The 26,945-nt window shown below is 40.1% G+C and overlaps 1 protein-coding gene across 1 annotated transcript in view; it reads left to right on the top strand.

The window, feature by feature from the left end:
- Window positions 1-26,945, top strand: part of ncam2 (neural cell adhesion molecule 2) — a gene marked incomplete at both ends in the record, with an annotated part of 207,715 nt that overhangs the window by 124,491 nt on the left and 56,279 nt on the right. Inside the window, 4 exons of the mRNA XM_080422596.1 lie at window positions 7,709-7,915; window positions 13,777-13,920; window positions 16,325-16,462; window positions 23,376-23,493. Of these exons, the coding sequence (XP_080278722.1) occupies window positions 7,709-7,915; window positions 13,777-13,920; window positions 16,325-16,462; window positions 23,376-23,493 (607 nt within the window). The remainder of the gene's footprint in view (window positions 1-7,708; window positions 7,916-13,776; window positions 13,921-16,324; window positions 16,463-23,375; window positions 23,494-26,945) is intronic.

Here is a 26,945-nt window from a genome sequence, read left to right as displayed (position 1 = left end):
TTACAATTAAAATTTTTGTACAAGAGTAACGAGTAAAAACTATACACTTTTGCGTGAGTGTTCATTTGTGCGGGCAGCAATGTTTAGTGAAAGGGACTGAGGCAGCATTGTAGGTATATAAGGAATAATAAAGCACAGACAAGGCTGGCCGCGTCAGAGTTGAGTGGAACACAGAGAGACAGATATGCAGCCGTCATCATCCATCAAACACGTGTTCCAGGGACCACCCTTTTGCATCCCTTTGACCTGTGACACCGGGGTGATAGCGATGCTAAGCTCCATATTTATAATTAATTACACATCCTCGACCGGTGCTGCCGTGCCAGTTGGAGCAGCTTCAAGAAGCAGAGCAGAATTTAAAACGCCTTGGCTCTGTGCGTGAGGCAGCCCAGATGACGAGGTATTGTATGAGTGGAAGGAGGTGGAATCATAGTGGAAAGTGCAACACATGGTGTTCATCATTATTATGCTTATTCTGGTTCAGCACTGGGCTCAATGTACACTGTAGAATTATAATTATACATTAAAGACTTGCACCCTGGCATCCCTATTTTGGGCATGTGATTATAAAAATTCAGAGAGAGAGAGAGAGGGGGGGAGAGAGAGAATATCATGGGATATATACTACACCAGATTGTGTGTGTGTGTGTGTGTGTGTGTGTGTGTGTGTGTGTGTGTGTGTGTGTGTGTGTGTGTGTGTGTGTGTGTGTGTGTGTGTGTGTGTGTGTGTGTGTGTGTGTGTGTGTGTGTGTGTGTGTGTGTGTGTGTGTCAGAGGGGGGAATAAGCTGCATTAAATTGATATCCTAGAGCTGGCTGTAAACACAAACTGACCCTTTGGAGACACTCTCTTCTTCCCTGCCATCCAACACGGTTCTCTCTTCCCCTGCTCTCTATTTCCCCGCAGACCTTTAAATCAATTGCTAGCAAGGCTTCGAATCCATGCTATTGTGGAGTTGCATCAAGGGAGAAGGCGCCAGTGCTTTTGGTAGATAATTTTAGCACCGAGGGGCAGGCGAGACAGGAATACATCTTTTAAGTGTGGAGAGTTGAAGTTGCTTCGGTGTTTCATCTTATATTGCTGTCTCTCGCTGCTGTAGAAAATCATAAACATTACCTGGGACATCTTCCAGATATACTGTACAAAGCTCTCTTGTTTACTCTGGTCTTATTTAAGGTTTCCATTGGCCACAAGTTGTTTATATAAAAATGTCAAACTCAGTATTCCCTGCTGTACTACTGGTTATATTTCATACAGTTACAGGATGAGGTCTAATAATGGCGTGGCTTCTCTGTGGATCTCTGACATACAGTAGTGTTGATGACGTCATCATTTTGCGAAATATGGATGGATGGTGTTGAGATTATGAATTCACAAAATTAGTGAATTAATAATCCATGCATAGTCAGACTGTGCTTTTCAACAAATCCCGGCAAACATTGTTCTTTTGGAGAAGTTTTGGTCTTGGAAGTATATAAAGATCATGGCGCTAATTTGTCATATTCGGGAGAACAACAGGCATCAGCTTACCTGATTGGTCAACAAAAAGCGTCTGTACCAGTGTACAAGTGGTAGCTCACTGAATTTGGTTCTGTTGTGTGAAATATTTGATGGACGGTGCATTTGAAAGGAGGACCAAATAGATACTATAAACTATAGTCGTATCCTGCCAATCACAGCGTAAGAACGGTTGTGTGTTGATAAATCTGCCGGCTGAACACGATCTCCATTTAAATATCCCACCCATGTTTCAGAGGCCTTGCCCCTCGAGTTTTCTACATGAAGCGGAATACAGCCAAGAAGAGGAACTTTTAAAATGTTGGAAGTTACCCCCATCAATCATCTCTGTATTCCCACACACAGACTCATTTGCATACACAGCACACACGCCAATCATATCCGTGTACTGCACTGGCACAGGCCAGCTATTTGCATACACAGCGCGCAGGCACACACCGATACCTGACACAGACACATCCAATAAGAAACTGTAACACAAAAATAAAGCCTAACAAAAATACGACCACAGTCCCAACTGCACAAGTATAATCGAACAAACTATAAAGTGTAATATTGTCAGAAGGGTTTGCGGTATGGGGAAAAAGAATCACTGACGTGGTCAGCAGTGGCACTGGCAGAGATACTGTAGCCTATTAAATCCCTGATCTATGACCGTTTTAAATTAAGGCTTTTTGTGTTATCCTTTTAGCATAACTTTTGACTGTACTGTTAACAAACTTGTTAATAAAGTATTCAATCAATATCCTAAAGGAAAACCTGAAACATAAAATAGGCCTATTTGAGTAAACGTACATTGTCTCCCATAGCCAAAGCCTACTTGCCAAACGTCATTTTAGAAGCGATGAATGAGGTTCCGTCTCCGTCTAGTCCAAAGTTGGGGCTGACATATCCACGGCTCCCTGGCTACATCGGAATATCCAATGGCACCCCGCTAATGCGATAACATTATCACAATATTGTGCAGAACCTCACACTCGCAGGCCAGAATAATGTCTGACACTTTAGCTGGCATGGCGTGTACAGTAGAGTTCAGCTCCCCCACAACAAGCCTTTAAACGGTATTCAGATAGGAAAGAAAGAAAGAAACACAGGAATGTGCTCAGTGATACCCACCAGGAATTGAGCAGCATCATACAAGTGAATAAACAACTCTACTAGCAACAGAACTGCACCAGGGCAAACATGGTTGGTGATACCCACCAGGAACTAAGCGGCATCCTACCAGGCGAATTGAGAACTCTACTATCAACTGAACTAAACCAGAGCTTTGTGCTTTGGGCAAAGGCACAGTTGTAACAGTTATGGAAGAGGACTTCGGGAAACAAAGTTTATTCTGCAGAAGGAGTGGGAGAGGACAAAGACTGCAAACTTTTCAGTTTTTCTTTTTAGTTTTTTTGACAATGACAATGTTTGAGGCAATAATATAGCGAGCAGTAGAAAGAACAGATAGCACGGAGATGGGAGCAGCGATCAGAATTGCCAGTTTTCTTCTTCGATGTATTTTTGGGGGGCATAAATATGTTTTTGACCACATTGACACCCTTACTATGGTGGAAGAACTCGCAAATTAGTGTCTCCCTTGACGGCGAGACTAAATTGGTTCTCCCTCAATGACTCCTTGAATATGTTCCACTAAATTTGATAACCTTTCTGGACCTCATTGACATCCTTACTATGGAAAAATAACTCATAAATTAGTGTTCTGTGCAGAGAAACACCCCCCCCCCCTCCCCCCCTTCTCTCCCCCTCTGGTATGAATGAGTGTCTTGTCTATTGTTTGTCCTGTCTGTTTATTTTATTATTATTTTGTATGTCTTACATTTAACATGTACATTGATTACTGTATCTATTTTACTGTTTGTTCTGTTGTGCTTTGTTTTGTTTAATTGTTGTTGTTTTGTTTTGTTTTTGTCAAGAAAAATCAGACCTCTTTGTTTTCATGATTTGACATGATGCCCTTGTCTTTACTGTCTGAAAAAAATAATAAAGAGATTTGTAAATAAAATATATATATGTTTTTGAAAATATCTTTATGGTCCGTGTAGTAACTGGTTGAGCCACCAGGCACCCCTGCCAGAATTACTTTATAAAGGCTTTTCAGTTGTGTCCAAGAAAATACTCACAGATACCTGTGTGTCACCTTCCTGCATCCAGCTTTAAAACCCCAGAGGGAGGACTGTTTGGTACATGACTTCCCCTGCCCTTCTCTTGCTTCAGTTCCCCAGGGGAAACCACCACTCAGGGGGCCCCGGGATCTGGCAGATTGATGGGCCCAGAATAGTGGCCCTCCACACCGGCACTCTGATCCGCTGGATTTACAGGGGAAATACACCTGGAGTGTAGATTGTGGCTCTCTCTCTCTCACTTTTTATCGCTTCTGTGTGTGTGACTGTGTGTGTGTGTGTGTGTGTGTGCGCGTGTGTTCACACTTAAATACTTTTGAACCATGCGATTTGTTGCTATAAATCCACGATTATGACATGAATGATCATAATTTCAGGCCTTATGTTCGAAAAACGATGTTGGCTGGAACTCAGCTGCTCAGAGTAGCATTAACATGTGTGAAAGCTCTCATAATGCTGTTCAGTTAAACCCTGTTGGCATGCATCAGTGAATCACAGTGAAGTTATTCAGTGCACAGTAAAAACTGTTGATTTAAGACCTGAGGCCGATTCTATAAGTTCTATAAGTAGTTCTCACACAGATTTTTCTAAAATGTTAAAAAAAATGTACAAGCTCGCAGCGCGGCACGAAGTGACACGCTGTGAGCTTGTATATCTGCTATTTTTGAATAGCCAACGCAAAAATCTAAAATGACACAGATGCTTTCCCGGTTTTAATGGGTTAAAAGTGCAGTAGACAACATTCAGCCACTACAGTAGATTATAGCACCCCTCTTGCAAGAGCTTAGTTATTTCCCTGATTCAGGTCTATAAGGCAGTAACCATGTAGTTTGCAACGTACTAATGCAATGACTGCCTCCAACCATCTCTTTAGGGGGAAAAGTACCTTGCCCAACAAAAACTCAAATGGGTAATGTCGGCCGTTAGTGTATAGAGGTAAACAAAACAGTAATTCTGAACCAGACAAAAGTATTCAAATTAGGGGTGGGACGATATGGGTATCTCACGATACGATATCTGTGGCGATATTAGGCCCTCGATAACGATAAAATCACGATATTCGATATATTGCGATATCACGATATATTGCATGAAATTTCACCAACGATATATCACGTTAGTCCTTGTATTCAATTCATAAACACATAAAATAGCACCAAACAGTTCAAAATCATCATTACACAAATACAGAGTTGGAAAAACAACGTATCACAAACTAAAAATAAAATAAAAAAAAGGAAAAGAATACTTTTATTCCACACCTTTTAAAAAGCTCTATCGACGTATTAATAGTGTGAATTTAGCTCATGTTGAACACCACAGGGATTAAGTCACATCATTAACATTAACATAACATTAATTAAGTGTGTGTGTGTGTGTGTGTGTGTGTGTGTGTGTGTGTGTGTGTGTGTGTGTGTGTGCGTGTGCGTGTGCATGCAAGATTATTGGATCATAGTTTCAAGTTTATATACACTCTCATAGTCATATACTGTAGCATGAACATAATCGTGTTTTATTTTGGTGTGTCTGTGTGCCAGCATGAAGTTAAATGTACAGGACATGTCCAACAGTAACACTTACTGTAGATGAAACGCACGCACGCACGCACACAGGCACCCACACCCACACACTCAATTAATTGTATTACCTTCAGCGTTTCTGACCTTTTTACACAAATGGCTGCTGTGAAAAGGTCAGCTCAACTGTATTGGGCTGCTGCCGTGGATATTGTAGGAATAACCAATTTAAAACATTGGCATTGAGTATAATCTAGGGCCTGTAGGTTTGTACAACAGCAATGTCCTGTTCTGGTGATTTGATTGATAATAAAACATGATGATTAAGACAAAGCTGAATTGTTATGGGGAGACGAGACAGAGAGCCTCAAATGATCTCCTTTATTCACTTCACTTATTGCCACTATGAGAATTTGACATTTTTTTTAATCTATTATTGAGCCAGACTGTGAGCAGACATGCTTTCATTGAAACAGCATAATTCCAATCAGCCCAAGTTCTGCTTTGCAGAAATTGTCTCCCGATGAGGCACAAAGACCTCTGTGAAGGTGTGAACTCAGAATGTGTGATGTTAAGTACCAGCTAAAAATGGAGCAGCTCGTTTGGTTGTTGTTATCTCGGTTGGCGCTCCTGTGAGACAGAGATCTGCCTTGTTTTAGTTTTTTTTCTTTTCTCTCTATCTCTCACAGTCTTCGTCTCTCTCACTCACTCTCTCTCCTTCCCCTACCCCCCTCATCTCACTGTGTTTACATGCACAACAATATCTCCTTGATATTAAGGATACTCAGCACGTAAACGTGAAATAAACCAAGAAAAGCTCTTATCCTGGAGAAGTGTGGAATATTCAAACAGTATCCAGGATACAGAAGCATGTCATCCTGTTTACTGTTGGTGTTCAGTTCATTCTCATGCTCTGCACTCTCATCCAAGTGGCAGATGATGGTGATAATGTATTCCTACAAACTATTGTAAACTACCTCACATTCACAGTAACTGTCAACACTTGAACAGCTAGCTGCAGGAGCGAGTGAAAATGAGATTTAAAAAAAAGAAAATGAGATTGTCTACATTACAACATTGGTTTTCAATGTGGGGGTTGGCAGGGTGGCCAAGTCGAAAGGGAAGAATAGTAATGATGTATAGTGAGAGAGATTGTAATTTGAATTCAGTATCAATTCATGTGATTTTGTTTTTGTCAGTTTAACCACTCACACTGTTCTGGTGTCCCTATTTGGGGCATGCCATTGTAAAATAAATAAATAAATGTTTGCAATAGGGGGGGCCATGGCCAGAGGCTATAGCTACTTGAGGATCGCTGACATGATAAAGTTGGGGAACCCCTGATCTACAGGATCCAGAAAATTACAATTTACAATTCAGGCATTTAGCAGACGCTCTTAATCCAGAGTTATTTACAGTAAGGTAAAAACGAGGTAATACATCCAATGCGTAGAAATAGTATTCTAGGATCATACTGAAGGTAAACCAAGAACCTATCATCAGTCTAAACAGTATACTGTAAAATAAAAAAATGGTACATTGAAACTATACACACTCTAGGATGCCAGGTCTACAAATGAATCTGGCATCTGTCTGTTAGCACTGGAACCAACAGAGTTATGATGTGGTTGTAACTGCTTTACATCACTGGGAGAAAATCAGGTTATTCATGGACACATAGATATCTGAAAGCAAGTTATTGACTTACATTTAATGCCAAGCATATCTGGAACAAAATGGTAACATCGATATGATTCAGTACGGAGACCCTTTTCACAGCCATTATGTTTGCATGCCAACTTTTGTTCATGCTGGCACACAGTAACACCTAAATAAAACACATCTAGAGATAATGTTACTGCACTCCACTGTGTTCAACCTCATGATGAACTCTAGTCTCTAGAGACAGACTGTTGGCTCACACAGTCTGTTCAAATGCTTCTGTCTAAAAGTCTGTATATCTGAAGCACTGAAAATGCAAACGATATGTATATAGTGGAATTCCGGCCTACCCCACTTCAGTTTCGGCTTTGTAGTCACATAAATAATTCCTAATGTAAATCAAAACCTGTCTAGTTTGCTGCTTAGCAGAAATGGAAAAAAATATATATATATATTTTTTTAAATCAGCACATTTGAAATCATGAAAACCACATCATGATTGATGAAATTCCCTTCCGGTCTGAATAGCAGATGACAGTGTCCTGTTCGCAACTTTTACAAGGCGTAGTTACAGACTCTCTGTAGCATTCAAATACTGTGGAAGAGTTGCCTGGCTTGAGAGATTACATGAACCCTAGCGAAAATTACATGAACCCTAGCGAAAATAGCAGATCAACGCGTCCACATTGTGACGCGTTATTAGCGTTTGTGGTTGACCATCTATTCCAGTGACACATCTGCTGTGAAGAAATACCCCCCCCACCCTCTATTTTACTGTAGCTGCCCCCACCACCAGCGAGTGAATTCATTCTTGGAATTCATTCACTCAAGATTGTCTTATTTCTCTCTGTTTTTCCCCTCCCTCTCTCTCTCTGAACCCACCAAGCCATTGGTGAGCTGGTGCGGCTGGAGTGGTTCAACCCGCAGGGTGAGCGCATGGTGGCGTCCAAGCGCGTAACGCTGCACACAGAGACATCGCGCTCGCGCCTCATCATCTACAATGCAGTGGTGGAGGATGCTGGCATCTACCGTTGCCAGGCAACGGATGCCAGCGGGCAGAGCCAGGAGGCCACCGTGGTGCTGGAGATCTATCGTGAGTAACTCACACTATAAACACGGTCACACTGATACACAGGAAGTCAGGAACACGTTCATATAAATATTTGCACGAGTCACGAGGCCATGTAAAGCGTTCTTTTTGTTTTTCCAGGTCTCATCCAGTTGAAAATATTTCAGCTCTCTGGGGTGAACTGATTAGAGTTTGGTGGTCCACGGTCAAGGTCGCATTCCTTCATAATTAGCTGTACTATCCTGGAAAGACATGGATGTAAACTGCAACTGATTGGTCGAGGCATACAACCACGATGCAATATTATAGTTGTTTTAATCACTTTTAGCCCATAATAACTATAGACATTTTAGTCTATTTTCAGTTGACAAAAACCCTAGATATTTTAGTCAAGATTTAGTCATAAATATTGGACATTTGAGTCAGTCAATTCAGACACAAAGTATGAACATTTTAGTCTAACTATAAGGACACTTATCTACAGTATGCATTGTTCTATTTTATTTTATGGCGTGGCTAGCAGTCTTTATGTGTGTGTGTGTGTGTGTGTGTGTGTGTGTGTGTGTGTGTGTGTGTGTGTGTGTGTGTGTGTGTGTGTGTGTGTGTGTGTGTGTGTGTGTGTGTGTGTGTGTGTGTGTGTGTGTGTGTGTGTGTGTGTGTGTGTGTGTGTGTATGTGTGTGTCTGTCATTCTGTCTGTCTGTCTGTTTGGAGCTAATCTTGTAAACTGCTAGATTGATCAGCACCACATTTCTTGTGCACAACGCCTTATTACAAATCAAATCATCCAAAGAGCAGAACCTCTATGCATTTTTCCTTTTTTTCATGTACAGTATGCTCTTATATTTAACTTTCATGAAATATGATGGAAGGCAATGGGGCTCAGATCGAACAAAAAAAAACGAGTTTCTGATATGGGGAGTGCAGTGGGGACATTAACCACTTGAACCCCAGCATCCATATGCTGGGGGGAACATTAGCCAAAAATCGCAGATCAACAAGGGTTGTGATGCGTTGTGAGCTATTTTTGACATGGAACAACATTACCAGGCCAAACAGATGAATCATTGATGAAATAATCAGACAGTTTTAAGGAGTGACCATTACATTTTGATAGAAAACAGATACAGTAGCACTGACAGAGAAACGGTAAATGAAAGATACAGAACACCTATCACATTTAACGATCAAACTGACGCTGTTGGCCATTATAATGATGCATAAATCATAACCCAGTAGGCAAGTTGGCAACAACAAATACATTATTTAATGTCAAATATTTCAAACTATGACTTAAGGCGCACAGAACACACCATAAATAACATTTAGAGGATTCTTAATTCTATTGATTAGGGGCGGCCATAGCTGAGTGGTTAGTGAGCCCGCCTAGGGAACCAGAGGCCCTGGTTGCCCCAGGTTCGATTCCAGGCTATCCCAGCATATGCGCCGATGATATGAAATTTGTCCCTGAGCAAGACTCTTAACCCCAATTGCTCACAGGTTCTCATTGGAAACAAGACCGCAAGGACTTTCATGAACGACCTGTTAAAAGGAATTATCCTTTATTGATCTTATGGTGCAAAAGAACAAAGGGATGCAGCTGGAAAACAAAAGGAATAAAGTCGCCAAACAATGACCAATTAAATATGATCCACCACATAATGAATAATAAATGAACTGTTTCTCCTCTAAATGCTAAATATTACAGACGTACATTTTGGACATGCATAATTTATGAACCAGCGTTCTGTGCGCTGGTTGGCCAGTGATGATAAATCTAGGATATTTCTGTGTGTGGCGAGTTATAAAGAGTGCCGCCCGTCATAGCCTGCTATTTTAATGGAGGAGAGTGCAATTAGACAGGCGCACAGAGAAAGTCATTCGGAATAATTACACTAATGAGTTGACACATTGAAACATTCTCTTCAATTTAATTTTGTGTTATTGCTGGATAAGTCCTGTCTCTACTGCTGGGGCCAAAGGGAACAAGGCTCAGACAGGCAGCCTTCAGTGTCCAGTGACAATGTGCCATTCTCCAACTTTAACCCTATTCAGTATTCACACAGGACAAGTGCTAGTCTGTATCTGGGGGACATCTACCAATTTGTAAGAATTATGGAGATTGTCTGCAATTTTAGCCTGCAGAAATCTGCCATGTCTGTAATTTGTCAAGTAACAATTCCAGCGTGAATTATCCTGCCTACTATAATGTTGTGAAGACAGAGGTTCCCTCTAATTGATGCTCTAATCCCGTGTGAATCTAAATTAGATTTCACAAGATGCATGCATCTGATTGGATGCAAAACAATTTATCATTACTTCACTTGCCGTCGGGCTTTGTGTTCGAGGTACTTTCTTTCCCTCAGTGACACCAGCGCAAACAGATGATGTTGGCTGGGAAGCGAGCCAGCAGAAACAGAAAGAGAGTGAAAACTCTCGCGTCTCAGCTGAACGGCTCAGAGGCGAACTGGCTCGTATGCACACTTGACATTTTGTCCTCGACAGTCGACGCACGGAGCAAAACTTCAGAAGACAAAGTCCTTCACCGCTCGAGCCAAGTTTATTCTCAGTTCACCAGTTGACACCAGTCAACTGCTGCAGAGAGTTGCAGGGGGAAGGCATGTTTCTATGACTCATTCCTGTGACTACAAAAGCGAGAGAGAAGAGTTTATACATAATAAATAACTAAATAAATAATAAAAACTAGAGTGGAGAAGGAATTGAAAACAAATGAATACCAAGGATAAAAGCTTGTGGCTTCATCTGAGCAGCTAATGAAGACGGCAGGATGCAGACACACATTTCCGCTCAGAGGGGGGCATGGGTGGGGGGGGGGGGGCTCATTGTAAGGAGCAGAGATAGGCTTAAATCTATCGACAAAATGCAAATGAGAAAAACCAGCGAGAAGAAGGGAGGCATGATATTGTTGGCAGGCAGAAACCTCGTCTCCATAGTTCAACTTTGTATGTTTTTTTCGCAAATGAATGCCCTACTTCGTCATACTGCAGTGTCGTACAAAAGTAGCAAAATAGCCGATCTACAAGCTTGTAGATCTGTTATGTGTGTCTGTGGGTATGATAAATATATTGAAGCAACAGGGAGTATTAACAAGCTTGTGTCTAATAATAAACTACACCTGAAAAGTAACGACAATATGAATAAATGGGTATGGGAGATTTATTCTCCTTTACAACCCACTCATGGATGATATCAGCCCAGCGGTGCTCTGGTCTCTGCTGTGCTCCTCGGCCCCCATCACAACACCATCAGAAGCTAGACAGCAGGGGGGGGTTAGTTGTGTTTGTGTTGCAGCGTCTTTCCTTGGGCAGAGCCCTTGTGAAGGCAATTCATCAACGCACCAGGTGTCTCATTCATAAAAATGTTGTTGGATTGGTGCTCCATGCGATATATCACTGGAAATTATCTTAACCCATTAAGACCTGAGACCGATTCTACAAATTTGTCTTCTAAATGCTAACAGTTTTCTGAAACAACGTTGCTATAATATCAGTGGTTCTCAAACTTTTTCAGTTTATCTCAAAATATTTGGTTCCAGGGACCCCCAGAGCAAAGTGTTCGCTTTAAAAATATATATTCAAAGATTTGCACACATTTTCATGATTTAAAAAAAAATAGCAAATCTACAAGCTTATAGTGCGGCACATGAGCTTGTATATCTGCTATTTTTGAATAGCCAAAGTATAAAATAATGGTTCAAATCTAAAATGACAGATGCTTTCCCGGTCTTAATGGGTTAAGATTAAGTTGAACTTAATCAGATAATAATAAGATAATTTCTCATGAAATGCTTATGCCTGATTCATTTAAGAGAAAAATACTTGCATAGACACTTTTATGTGCCATTGATTTATGAATCTTAATTTAGCTTAAATTTGTGCAAACTCTTATTTCGTTAACATTATTATATTACTGTATCTATCTTCTCACTCTCTGTATTTATTTATCTAGCTATTTATTTATTTAGGCTATTTCGAGACACCTAGGTTTCTTGGCAGTAATGGCAACAGAACAGAACGTTAAAAAATAAATTAATTGTGTACACATGAATGCAGTTTACAATCACCTTTGCCTCTGGAAAGAACAGCTGTAGGTGTAAATGCACCACACGAGTAAGAATGTTTATTTAGAAAGTCAACTGTACATAACAGTACGCCCCCCAGGGAAATTAAATGTGTGCAAAAGTCCTCTTCTATATGCACCTGCTCATCGGCTGTAAACAGAAAACGTTGACAGTATCTAGCTGTCAACATACGCTTACATCGAGTAGCCTGGATCACAGTGGGCAGGATGTGATTAAGAGATGGGATACCCAGCCTGTCATTGAGTTCCCTCTGGGGATTGTGTTCAATTCTAATATGCAAAGTGTCAGGTGTTTATGTGTGTGTGGTGTGTGTGTGTGTGTTTACTGTAAGTGTTGTGGGGGGATGTTAGGGGTGCTACAGTATGTGCGATTGGGCTGCCTCCATTTGTGTGCGCACAGTAGCAGGCGGACGGTGTCAATCGTTCATAGCCTGTTTGGGATTCAGCGTATCCAGAGCGTATTGCTATTTGTGGTCTTCTCGTACACGCCTGATTGTCTGGGGGAAGTAGCTTTTGCACAGCCTATACTGCCAGGGGTCCCGTGGCTACGGAAACACTACTATTTCCTTTGCCTAGCCTTGTATGATCAGAATCTGTTCGCATCAGAATATGTTGAGTTATTAAGTTTGGTTGTGTGCAAATGTGGATGGTGAAACTGATATCTGTTTAAGTGTATGGTATAAACCTCCAATAAACATACGGTAGGCATAGAAACTGGTCAAATGTGAAAATATATGTTTTCAGTGTATGGCTTGAAAAGATGTAACAGTATTGTGTTTCAGGAAAATGAAACGAAAAATAATTCCACCTCCTGCACTGAAGTTGTTTCCAGATTTTTCAGACCCTAGTTAATTACTCAGCAATTCTATCTAGGGGTTATATTGATTTTATTTCAATTTATTTTTAATCGGCTCAGCTACAATATGACTAATTTACTTTTCATTATGCAAAGTAAGGTGATTTAATTTGAGTTAATGAAACTCAGACCTGAAGGAATGAGGCAAGCATGAGCATAAAATCAACAAGGAGAGAGACATTTTCAAATGTGTTCAGGCAAGATATGAACAGTACAACAGCAACGTCCTAAAACAAAACAGGGTTTTCAGGATCTGTTTATTTGTTACGAATATAAAAGAAAATACGATATTGGCACAAAAGTTTACCCTAAATATGACCAGCTGCCAAACTTATTCATATAATTTAGGTGATATAATTAAGTTGAGAGCTTTCTCAACTTGTAGATTTGTCCCAAAATAGGGACATCACGCCAGTGTTAACTGTTAACCCATTAAAACCGGGAAAACCGTGGGCTGGTTTGGTTGTGAATGCTTATCCTGGTCAGTGCTGGACAGTAACCAACATTTACTTGAGTACTGTAAATCTACAGCATTTGTACTTCACTTGAGTATTTGTGTTTTTGGATACTGGAAAAAGAACATTATGAATTAACCACTTAGGCCACCACGAGATGGGCTATTTTCACTATTATAGATATTTTGGTGTAGGCTACTTTGTAATTTGTACTTTTGAATGCATTTGTATTTTTTTCATGTATTTTTTTTCAGCAAGTACGCCAGTACTTTACAAATTTGACTGAGCAACTTTCACTTTCACTTTTCACAGCTGAGTAATATTTGACCAGGATTATCTTGACTCAAGTACTGGAGTTGAGTAGTAGTACTTTGTCCACCCCTGATGCTGGTACAATAGGTGTTGGCTATAGGCTTTAAAAAATGCAAGCTTGCATGTGCTTAATGCTACCCTCTGTGTGTGATCTGTCTCACAGAGAGGCTGACATTCCAGGAGGTGCAGTCGCCGCAGGAGTTCCGCCATGGCGAGACGGCGGAGGTGGTGTGCGACGTCATCAGCTCCCCGGTGCCTGTGGTGGTGTGGTACTACCAGAACCAAGAGATCACAGAGGAACGCCACAGTAAGACTATGTGACTTATCAGTGTTTTTTCTCTTAACCCATTAAGACCAGAGGCCGATTCTACAAATGATTCAGAAAACAGTTTTCTGTCAGTGGTGCTCAAACTTTTTCAAGGACCCCCAACCCCCATCTCTAAATATGTTGTTCCAGGGACCCCAGAAGCAAAGATTTGAGTTAAAAATGTTTGCTTTAAAAAATATATTATATTCAACTTTTCGCGATTTCTTTCAAAAAAAGCTGATCTACAAGCTCATGAGCTTGTATATCAGCTATTTTTGAATAGCCAAAGTATAAAGTAATGCTTTTTAGCTCAAATCTAAAATGACACGGTTTTAATAGGTTAGATATAGCTCTATTATTTTATTTGTTTTGTGAGAATAAAATGTTATTTTTGTCTTGTCCAATCTGTATGGTAGAGTATGATGATACAATACAACTACAATTGGGGTGGTTGTATTTGGTCTCCCTTCTCTTCTATTGAGGCATTGTGTCTTGGTTTGACAATTTGACAATTTAAAATATTTGTGTGACAATGAAATCATCAGCAAAAATGTCAACAACTTCTTCAAAACATCATTAATTCATTGATCCTCTCTGATATGTTTCTCATTAACGCTGCAGCAACTTAATCGTTTGATCATTGAGCTAATGTACAGAAGGTCACAGGTTCAACTCCTGCAGATGTAAACTTGGAAAAGTGAATGAAAGTGAGACTTCGCTCACCTTTTTCAGCAACTGGACCCTTAAGCAAGGCACTCAATACCCAAGTGTGTCTCCAGGGCATGTTGCTGACCTCTGAGTGCTCAGCAATGCTCTGCACAGAATAATAACCATAACATCACACCAGTCCCAGAGCTGCTTCTACTGATGTGATCTGAACTCTCACTGAGCTGATAAACATCAAGATGGTCAGATGTTTTAATTGAAATTCAAATCTTCAGCACTGTGATGATGATGAAAAGTGGCCGATGGCCATCTCTTTATCATCATTTTTGGCTTAATTACATTAGACGGTTACGCATATTGCTTGGGGAAAAATCAGATAAGAGTCCAATCCCAGGGCTGCAGCATAGTGTACAGTATGTGGGACTGTAACTGCTGAAGCGTTTATCTATGTGGACTTTATCAGGCAAATGTGCTGAGCGGAAGATTGACAGTTGGACTATTGAGAAATGGAGATTGCATTTCTCATTCATTTTTCACAAGTTTCTAATTTCACCTATCTCTCTCCATCTCTCCGTCTCTCTCTCTCTCTCTCTCTCTCTCTCTCTCTCTCTCTCTCTCCCTCCCTCCCTCCCTCCCTCCCTCTCTCTCTCTTTCTTTATCTAATAATTCTAATAATCTACGTAAATAATTGGTTCATGCCAAACGCCCCTATCTGTACTCTACACCCAGTAAGTAATTAGGCCTGTCACTCTGATCAAGCAGGATCCCTCTCACCCCCTCCACTCACTATTTTATTCCCTTTGCGATCATCACCCTGAACACATTAATGTGAAAACAGTAGGAACTCTATTCTGACCTTTTTAGCACTGCGAGTTGCATTTTGAAAGGGTAAGACCACTTTGGTAGAGGTTTGGGTTGTGTAGTTAGTTACCTTGCCATGATGTAACTCCAAAGGTGGGCAAGAAATCAAAAATAATTGCTCCATTGATTAGAAATTGATAATTCAAAATATGCTCCTCATTGACTTACATTGTACGGTAAAACAGCTCTCAAAGTCACTCTTTTAGCACATAAATGAACCCAAACATAGCTGATTCAGACAATATATAACATCACCAAACCCAGTACTGTTTGTTTTTTTAATAAAAATGTCAACTTCCTGTTGATTTTACTATTTGAAGATCTGGATCCGGATCCGCGGATCCAGTCCAGGTTTTCTACTTATTAAAAATGGCAAAATCTACAGGAAGTTGACATTTTTATTTAAAAAAAAAAACAGTACTGGGTTTGGTGATGTTATATATTGTCTGAATCAGCTAGGTTTGGGTTCATTTATGTGCTAAAAGAGTGACTTTGAGAGCTGTTTTACCGTACAATGTACAGTAAGTCAATGAGGAGCATATTTTGAATGATCAATTTCTAATCAATGGAGCAATTATTTTTGATTTCTTGCCCACCTTTGGAGTTACATAATGGCAAGGTAACTACACAACCCAAACCTCTACCAAAGTGGTCTTGCCCTTTAAGTGTGTGTGTGTGTGTGTGTGTGTGTGTGTGTGCGTGTGTGCGTGTGTGCGTGCATTGCTGTGCCTTGTAAAATAATTTATTCTGTTTTTTTGTGATTGACAGTAAAGTTATCTTGAATCTATCTATGTCTCTGTCTTCATTTGTGATTATTATTTCTCTCTCTCTCTCTCTCTCTCTCTCTCTCTCTCTCTCTCTCTCTCTGTGTGTGAAGGCAGGTACCAGGTGTTGCCGAACAACAACCTTCAGATCCATCAGGTGACCAAGGCAGATGAGGGTGTGTACCGCTGTGAGGCCAGTGTTGAAGCCCGTGGTGAGATCGACTTTGTGGACATCATTGTGGTCGTCAACGGTGAGCTGGATGCCGGGTTTCCTTACAGAACTACATAGTACAGAGCCCACTTTACAAAAGCATGAATTCATTCCTTGGCTTCTCCAGTTGATATAGGTTACGTATATGCAGTTCAATTTATTTAAAAAAAAACGTTTCTTAACCACTTAAGCCCTATAACTTTGTATGACTAATAGCAAAAATGTATGATCTTCAAGCTCACACACCACAGAATGTTTTTGACAAATTTGGATGAATTTGGAAAAGTTGCCCAAAATAGGGACACCAGGTATAATGTGGTCAGCATAATTTACTGGGGTAAATCAAACCTTGTGTATATTATCTCTTTGACTGCCTGAAATAAAACATAATTTGCCACGCCACTGCCAGCGATTTTCGAGTGTTTTCATTTTAAAAATCATAGAATATTCATCTCCAGTATGATCGATCCCCCGATTGCTTTAAAAGACGTCTCTGAGTCTTGTAGAATCGGGGGGGGAGGGGGGGAAGCGAGCTGCCGCGATCATCCGTTCCATAGTTGTGGGCTGCTTTCGCCAAAAAGCAACAGAAACGGAGGAAAAGACATTCTTCCAGATCAAATTACAAGGAAGTGAACAAGGATTTTTTTGCGATCACATGACCCGCTGCTTCTCTCCTTCACTGGGAGCCAATAGGCGAGCGAACAGTGCCATCTAGTGGAAATGAAACACAACATTTCGTCATTCTCATCATTGGCAGACTACACCTTAGCAAAATATGCAGAGAAATCTCATTATTGGCAGTCAAAGAGTTATAAACGGGGTTCATTATAAAACCTTAAAAACATTTTTTAATGATTATTACACAAAGACTATCTTGTACAGGTTAGCTTGAGCTCAGGATAGAGGATCCTGTATCAGAATAAACCAGGAACGGGTATTAATACTAACACTCTAGTAGGCAATGGTTGTAAGTTGTACACCTGCCTCTATTATACTATTACTAGTACTATAGTAGTCAATGGTTGGCTTCAAGAGGGGCATATTTGCATTTCTCTCATTTTCTTTTGTTGATTTCAACATCATTTCAAAGGTAAACAAGTATGAACTGATATATCATATTCTAAATATTTAAATTAACCTGCAGTTCACAGTGTAGAAAACCGTGATTGCCATCTGTAAGGTTCCAATAATTAATACTGCACTCTGTAAGGGTCCAATAATTTATTCTGATATATACTGCACTCAGTAAGGGTCCAGTCATTGATTCTGATATACAGTATACTGCACTCTGTAAGGGTCCAGTCTAGGGCATTAACGAATAGTGATTTATGGTATTCGAATTATTCGACCCAAAAGTATTCGAATAGTCGATTATTCGATTTGATTAAAAAAAATTAAAAAATTATTATTTTTTTATTTTTTATTTTTTTTCAATGGCATTGATGACTCGACTCAAGGAATGCGAGTTGACGTCACACCAGAGCTCACAGCTGCGTGTCTGCTCTAGAAAAGCCACTAAAAAGCCACTTTTTTTTTTTTTTGAATAGTCGAATAGTGGTTTGATAGTCGAATAGTCGGTTTGGTATTCGAATATTCGAATATTCGACTATTCTGTGAATGCCCTACACTCCAGTCATTCATTCTGATATACAGTATACTGCACTCTGTAAGGGTCCAGTAATTCATTCTGATATACAGTATACTGCACTCTGTAAAGGTCTATTCTGATATATACTGCACTCTGTAAGGGTCCAGTAATTCATTCTGATATACAGTATACTGCACTCTGTAAGGGTCCAGTAATTCATTCTGATATACAGTATACTGCACTCGTAAGGGTCCAGTCATTCATTCTGATATACAGTATACTGCACTCTGTAAGGGTCCAGTCATTCATTCTGATATACAGTATACTGCACTCTGTAAGGGTCCAGTAATTCATTCTGATATACAGTATACTGCACTCTGTAAAGGTCCAATCAATCATTCTGATATATACTGCAGAGTTGTCATCTCTGACATTATAAGCTTTACTGGAGTTCATTATTAATGCTCTTGGTACAGACCTTGGTTTGATTTGATTTCTTCTTTCTCTCTCTCTCATTGCTATTTTATGTGAATGAAAACTTTTAATTAACGATGGCTCTGGGCTTTGTGGCCTAAATAGTTATAATGGATAGTTAATAATATTAACTATCCATATCCATTAATAACTATATTTTAGTTATTAATTGAAATGTATCCACTTACTTCAGCTCTGAGGAAGATCCAGTAATGAGTGTGCGTGTTCAATGACGCGTGGCCTGTTCTTCCAGCAGATAGCCTCACTTTAAGGATGACACGCTACTTAGAGATTTCCATGTGCTTTTTAACCCTTGCATTGTGTTAGAAAACTGCATCCACTTGTGGTGTTAGCGGGTCAAATTTGACCCGTGATTTAAATCAGCCCAAAATACTCCAAAAAATTAGTATTTTCATTTTTTTTCTCCCACCTCATAGCTGACTTGCAATGCATTCATATCCATGTAAACACTTTTTAAAATATTATGTAGGGCTAGGGTTTCATCTTTCAATATATCTCGTTTTCTATTATAAAAATTTTAAAATTCACTCATTTAATTTCCTATAATGAAGGCAATGGATAATGATGTTATCTAGCTATAATAGAATAATTAAGAATAATAATTAGAACACACTTCCAAAAAATATATATAATAATAATACTTCTTTTCGTTTTTTAACTTTTTTTTTTTTTTATTATTAAAAATAGTGACACTAGTGGTGTTAGGGTCCGAAATGACCCGTATACCATAGAAGGTAAAAAGTCATTTATTTTTCATAAACTCAAACTTTATTTTACTCCTGATAGCAAATGCTAATTGAGGACAAGTCTCTCTCACTCTCAAACATGTGAATATTGAACATTTTGGGGGGAATTGTGACACCACAAGTGTCACTTATTTTTTTGTTGAGACCATCAGAATTAATTAAAATGATGATAAATAATTTTGGTGTGTTAAGATGGCTATTTCTGAGGATATCATGAAGCCTCGTTAGAATAAAGAAATGTAAAGGGTACTTTTTACCTATTCAAACTTCCAAAAAAGACCCTAACACAATGGAAGGGTAAATCCATGTAGACCTGAGGCCAAATGCCTTTTAATTCAGTTCTCTGAAAAACGTATGTTGCTACTGTATAGTTCAAATCTAATACAGACCCGGGTTAGGAATATTGAAGAGTAGTGGGAGACAGTACTATATAACAGATCAAATCCACTTCAGCTCCACTTTTTTTATTCCTGCATTAATTGTTGCAGTTTCGATCTTGTCGATCTTCATCAGGAATTCAATTCTTGATGAAGATGGACTAGATCGAAACGTTGAAAGCAGCAGTAGAAAAGTGATGCTGAGAACCAGTGTGCAGATTTGACTGTTTCTGTCGTTTGTCCAGAACCTGGGCTGTAGATTGGGATGTGCATCCTCCTCTTTTGTCTTAGTCAGTACTTTACCTACATTTTGTCAAACAACAGAGCGAGCCTTCATAAAGCTTTGAATCTGAAGTTGTAGTTTAACTCGTTCATCAAGGCTTCATATACAGTAGCTTTTACTAAGATACACAGGTTTAATTCATACATTAACCACTTAAACCTGTGTCATCTTAGAGAACTGGACTTGAGTTACAATGTACTTTGACCATTAAATGGTCCAAGTTGACAAAACTAAATTTGTTCCGTCTACACCAAATCTCTTTGCCAAAAATAGCCGATCGACAACCTCACAATGCTTTGCATTGCGACGCATTGTGAGCTTGTAGATTGGCTGTGTTTGGCTAATGTTCCCCCCAGAATATGGATGCTGGGGATCAAATGGTTCAGCCTTCATAAAGATTTGACTCTGAAGTTGGAGGGGGTTAACTCATACAGGCCACGAAGCCTTCATAAAGATTTGACTCTGAAGTTGGAAGGGGTTAACTCATACAGGCCACGAAGCCTTCATAAAGATTTGACTCTGAACTTAGAAGGGTTTCACTCGTAAGCCCTCACAAAGCTTTGATACTTCTCCTTTTTGAACTCTTAAACCATGTCAATGATGTAGCCTTTTTGTTGTCTTTGAGGGAGGTTATGTGTGATGTGGGTGTGTGGACACAGAGTAGGGAACAGAGGAGAGGAGGACGGGATCGATGGTTATCATGTTAGACAGATGCTGGGTCGTCACAGTTGTCCAGTTAGTGCTATTGGATACGACTCATGGACTTTGATTATTGCGTGGAACATTTCTGTCCCTGGGAAGTTCTGTGTGTGTGTGTGTGTGTGTGTGTGTGTGTGTGTGTGTGTGTGTGTGTGTGTGTGTGTGTGTGTGTGTGTGTGTGTGTGTGTGTGTGTGTGTGTGTGTGTGTGTGTGTGTGTGTGTGTGTGTGTGTGTGTGTGTGTGTGTGTGTGTGTGTGTGTTCACTTCTGGTGAAGATTGCACGAGGAAACATTCATATCAATGAGCCTTTTTATGGCTCTGAAAGAGGCTAGTAGGAGTCGGTCTGCGCGCGTGTGTGTGTCCGTGTCTTACCTCAACTCTACACCTTGGGCAGTATTGAGATCTGGTGTGGTCTATCCTATGCATTCTCTCTGGGGTGAAATAAACTCTATGAAGAAGGTTGACAAGCAGGGCAGAAAAGCAACTGCAGAACATCCTGCCAACGTTCTGCCGTCTCTCCAATTTGGGGCGAAACCAACGTCATCATCAATATGATGTCACAGAACCACATGTGAGACACGCCGCTATTGGACCCTGACCCTGTCTTGTTGGAGTTCAGGGTCAAGATGAAAACTAGTTATGTTATGTAACTTGTAAACATTGAAACACCACACAGGTCAAAGCTGATTCAACCCATTCAGACCGGGAACGCATCTGTGTCATTTTAAGATTTCTTTGGCTATTCAAAAATAGCAGATCTGCAAGCTCATATCGCGGCACAGAATGCCGCGCTAAGAGCTTGTAGATGTGCTAATTTTTATATATATATATATATATATATATATATATATATATATATATAATTTGAAAGCAAACAACTCAAATGTTTGCTTCTGGGGGGTCCCTGGAACAGCATATTTTGAGATGGGAGGGTCATATAATTTTGGCGGTCCTTGGCATGAAATAAGTTTGAGAACCAATGATATTATAGCAACATACGTTTTTTTCTAAACACTGTTAGGAGTTAGAAGACATTTGTAAAATCCCCAGAAGCAAAGAAAAAAAATAGCAGATCTACAAGCTCGTAGCGCGGCACGCGGTGTGAGCTTGTAGATCTGCTATTTTTCTTTTATTAATAGCCAAAGAAATCTATGCTTTCCCGGTCTTAATGGGTTAAAGATCAGAAATGACTTCAGTCAGGTTTTATGTGACAGCATAAATAACAATTTCATGCATAATACACCAGAATGTATTAAGTGTAATTGATTTTCCATGAAGTACTTTAGCCATATTATTTGCACAAAGCACAGTCTAATAAGCAAGGGATGAACAGTGTCATTATTGCAGGTCATTATTGAGAAATACACAGAGAGGCCGGAGGGCTCTAATCACCCTGAAGGGGTTTATTTCTCAATTAATGACTGGCTCACTGTTCATTACCCTGCTTATTACACGGCTACTTCATAAAGAAATTAATACATTGACACAAAACGATGTAATTGATATTAACAGAATTTAATTGAAGAAAATGGCGGCTCACAAAATAGTGTTCAAATATGAATCAATATTGTGTTACTGCATTGCCTATTTCTCGCCTACATTGTCTTCTTTTCTTGATTTATTTATTTTCTGAAATGTTTTTTTTGATAAAGGTTGCAATAAATCAAAGATAGTGTTTATTCATACGCTTGTAGACCCAGCTCCCGTTGACTTCATTGCATTCCATCAAACCTTTGGCTGCAGTTTGCCTCCCGGTGCAATTTAGACATTGAGTGTCCGTTCCTTCTAGCCTTGCAGGAACGCAGGAAAAATAAATGATGGTTAAAATCCTTGTTGGTTATGCAGTTGAGTTGCCACCTGGCATCCCACAATGCAATGCTTTTCTAAGCGAACTAGGAAGAAACATTTGTCAGGAGAGTTTTGCCCAAACTAAGAGATGCCATTGTGTTCATGTTTTGAGGAGATCCAGTATCGTTTACCATCTTGGTTGAACCACATTACAATTCAACACAGTAAAATAAGACTAATCTCACCAAAAGTAACACGTCTATGTGTGCGTGTGTGTGCGTGTATGTGTGTGTTTTTTTCTAGTTGACTGCAGCATAAACAGAAAGAGACAGAAAAGAGATTTGTCCAGGATGACTTGTTTCTTATTGGAAATGGAATAGAGTGACTGAAAGAGAGAAGCGGAAGAGAGAGGAGAGAATGAGTGGAGAGGCAGAGAGAGACAGTCCTATTTGTATTGAGCTCTCTTTCTGCAGAGCTGTCATTGCCTCGTCACCAGAGCTCCTGTCTCAGAGACAACTGGGCCAGCTCTCGGTTTTACTTTGACCTGTGGATAAGATGACAGCCCTGCAGCTGATTGGATGGCAGGGACACACTACTTTGGCTGCTGCTATAGTCTGGATAACGTCTTCCAGGGGACTGAGGGGAGCACAGATGGATTTATTCATACTGTATTGCCTAGAGCCTGAACTGCTACTGAACATTGTTTGATCAGCTGATTTTCCTCCATGAGTTTTTATACTTGGTTCTTTATTTATTTACTATCGATCTATCTATGTAGAGTATCTGGCTGGCTGTCTGGCTGTGTCATGAGATACATTTAGTTGGGTTGTCGTGTTATGTAAATAAAGTTTGATTGATCAATGGACTATTGACTATTTCTGTTGACTGATGTCGACTACTATCATCAGAAAAAGACCAATATTGAAGCTGAACGGCAGCCCTCTGAAACAGCTAATTATGACCCTCTTCTCTTCCAGTGCCTCCAGTTCTATCAGTGTTCCAGCCGTCCTTCAACGCCACCGCTGACTACCAGGAATCAGTCACCTTCACCTGCATCACATCTGGATCCCCTCAACCCGATGTCACCTGGCACAGGTAACTCTCGATTTAACCTATCGTTTTAATGGTTGAAGATGTTGGCACATATCTCCTCCAACATGAGGTCCTGTAATGTTTTAATGATGCCGGGCGCCGCTGGCCTAGCGGTTAAGGCGCATACCATTTATAGGCTCAAATGCATAAAAATGCCTATAAATGCACCATTTACCTTTTGCCATTTACTGCCTGACGACCTCAGAATATTTAAAGAAAATAGGTAGATACCAATTTTGTCCAATCAGGATACTCTTAACAAAAAAGAAATGAGCAGACAAAATCAGAATATAGTGCTTGAACCTTTTTACATAAAACGTTTTGTCTTAACCAAGAAATATCACATACCCTACCTTTTAACGATGCATGACCTTGAGGAACATTTATAGTTAAAGAATCGACCATATAATTGTAACGTCTATAGATATACCTTTATTGATCCCACAGGGGAATTCAGTTGTAATGGCAGTACCGCTTTTGGGAGACACGAAACAGAGATACAACCAAGAGTAAAAACAATTAATAAAATAAGAGTAAACAGCTAACAGCTAGTACAAGTACCAAAGACCAAGGGAGATTTATGGTCTTGCTTTGATTCATGGTCTCTGGTTTGATTCTGACTGGAGAGTTGTGTCCACCTTCTCTGCTCATCATTTTCTGTTTTAGTTTACACTGTCTTGTCTAAATAAAAGCATTGTGTTTTAGTTTTTTAGTTTTTCCATTATTATCGATCTGACTGGACTATAACTGAAGTATTTCTTATTTAAAAGATCCAGATCGCAATGATCCGGTCAGCCCAGGCTTCACTTGGTGCGTAGGTTTCCATAACCACTTGAACCCTATATACAATACATGACTACAGTCCCCCGGGTGTCTGTACTTGGTCCCCTCCTTTTTATCCCTCTAGACCAAATCTCTTTGCCGGAAGTAGCCGATCCACAACCTCACAACGCATTGTGAGCTTGTATGCACAGTAGATCTCCTATTTCCACACAATGTTTGCCTATTTTCACCAAATGTTTGCCTGTTGTGACATGCCCAGAATAGGGATGATAGTGGGTTCATTGGGAATGTGGGTTGTTAATATCTTTTGAGATGTACCTTCGGCCACATGTGTCAGTATTTTTTGATTGAAATCATTGTACGTTCAAAAATAAATACAACCTCACATCGTTAGTCACGTTTACACACCGCCTGTGGAACTTTCTTCCAAGATTTCAAATCAGGTTCAATATACTGTGTTTTGGGTTTTATTTTTTCTCTTTTGGATCCATCAACTTCTACTCTGTATTTTGTGTTTCAAGGCTGCACCCTGAATAGCCTATGATAGTGGCACGTTGCCTAGCCCTAGCACACACTTTATTGATGTGCACAATTTGGAATGGCAATTCAACTTTTGAAGTGTGTGTGTGTGCATTTGTATGCGTGTGCGTGTGTGTGTGTGTGTGCGTGTGTGTGTGTGTGTGTGTGTGTGTGTGCGTGCGTGCGTGTGCGCGCATACTGCCAGCCGCTGTTCAGGATCAATTGAGTTGCGGAAATTGGTTTTCTTTTTAATATGTGGCTCCAGTATTGCTAGCAAATCATCAACCCCGGCCACTGAAATGAACCTTGAAACGATCTGGATAATTCCACAGGTCCTTGCTCAGCAGGTGAAACTCTCCTTGCTCTTTACCTGCAGGATTGGATGGACCCAATATTTCCTTTTTTATTTTTCTGTTTTTCAACAAGTGAAAGCACCACAAAATCATCCTTGCTGAGGGTGACTCAATTCTGTTTTGTTCTGCAAAATACTATGCATCGGACTCGATGTGCAAGGTTTCTGTGCGTAATTAATTTTATCCAATGCTGGATTTAAAAAAACAGATGTGAAAAATATGGACTCTGTGTGCAAGAGCCTTTACTCAGTTTACTGTCTTCATTGGTTGTTCAAAACCTCTCATCTGTGATGGACAGCAGCTCAGAGACAATCATCACCTCCAAGAACAAACACACACACACACACACACACACACACACACACACACACACACACACACACACACACACACACACACACACACACACACACACACACACACACACACACACCCTGTTAGTCTCTCAGGAGATTAAAATCCATAAACTGTGCACACAGAATCATCCTGGATGTAAACAATCAGAGCACATTTTTTCTTCTTTCTTTTGATGTCACCTCCCTCCTACCTTGCTCCCACTTGCATTTCCTCTCAGTGTGTGGTTTCCTTTCAGCATGGGCTTCACAGCATGGGGAGAACGGAAATAAATCAACAACGTATCACACAGAAGGTATATAGAACAGAGTGTAGCCTGCAGCATAATGTCAACAGGAAGATACGTAGAATTTTCAACACATTGTAGCCTGAAAACCCGAAAGCTTTAACAACTTAAACCCTATAATATAGGGTTGAAGTTGTTAAAGTATTATGCTTTCCGGTTTTCAGGCTACAACATTTCAAAAATGTAATGTGGCCGGCAATTAGCGGTCCGCGGGCCAGAACAGCAAAAATGTCCGCTTTTGTGCCTCCGCCTTGTATTAGGTGCAAAGGCCCTATGAAGTTGGCAATCTTGGCATGCTTTGTTTGCTCATGGTGACGTCTAATGATCAAAGTTTGTCTGTGAAACTATTTCTTTTTTTCCTATGGAAATAACGATACGATGGGAACTATGCACGAAAACAAATTTCACACTCTTTCTTTACTTCTGTAAACCTGTGATGTGACAATAAAGCTGATTCTGATTCTTTGCGCATATTTAGCTGGAGATGTCAGCGAAATGGCAAAAATATGGAGGAGGAGAGTACAAAATTTGCCTACCCTCTTACAACAGGTTCAAGTTCTGAGTGCTTTGCCGGTGGTTGTTCGTGTGCATGCGGAATGGAGAGAGAGAGAGAGAAACAGAAGAGATTGAACTAGAAAAAGTGCTCCTCGGAGCACAGGTCACCGCCAGGTCAGGTACTGTAGATTATTGTGGCCTCCTGGTGGCGCTATAATATGCCAATGTGAAAAGGGGCGCCATTTCTTCTTAGGCCTTGCACGGCAATCGGACACTGCATTCATGATTTGAGGCATTTTGTTCCAAAAATATGTTTTGCTAAATCAGACCTGCTAGTGGCGCTATAACAGGCCAATGTGAAAAGGGTGGCATTTCTTCCTCGGCCTAGTGGGAATGTGTGTGCGAAATTTCAGAGAAATCGCACGTTGCGTTCATGATTTGAGGCATTTTGTTGAAACAGACCTATCCAGCAAACTTTGGAAGCCAATGTTAGCCAATTAGGATGGAATATTGAAGATCGGACAGATCCGTGTTGATCACATAACTATAGAGATACTGTGTACCGATTTGCGTGATGTTTGGATAAAATCTGTAAGAGTAATATCCCAAAATTAGTTTTGCACAAATCGGCCTCCTGGTGGCGCTCTAACAGGCCCATGTGAAAA

This window comes from Gymnoscopelus braueri (genome assembly GCF_963280865.1).
Source record: "Gymnoscopelus braueri genome assembly, chromosome: 24".
NCBI lineage: Eukaryota > Metazoa > Chordata > Actinopteri > Myctophiformes > Myctophidae > Gymnoscopelus > Gymnoscopelus braueri.
Note: the sequence above shows the minus strand (reverse complement) of the source record. Positions and strands in the feature narration are given on the sequence as shown.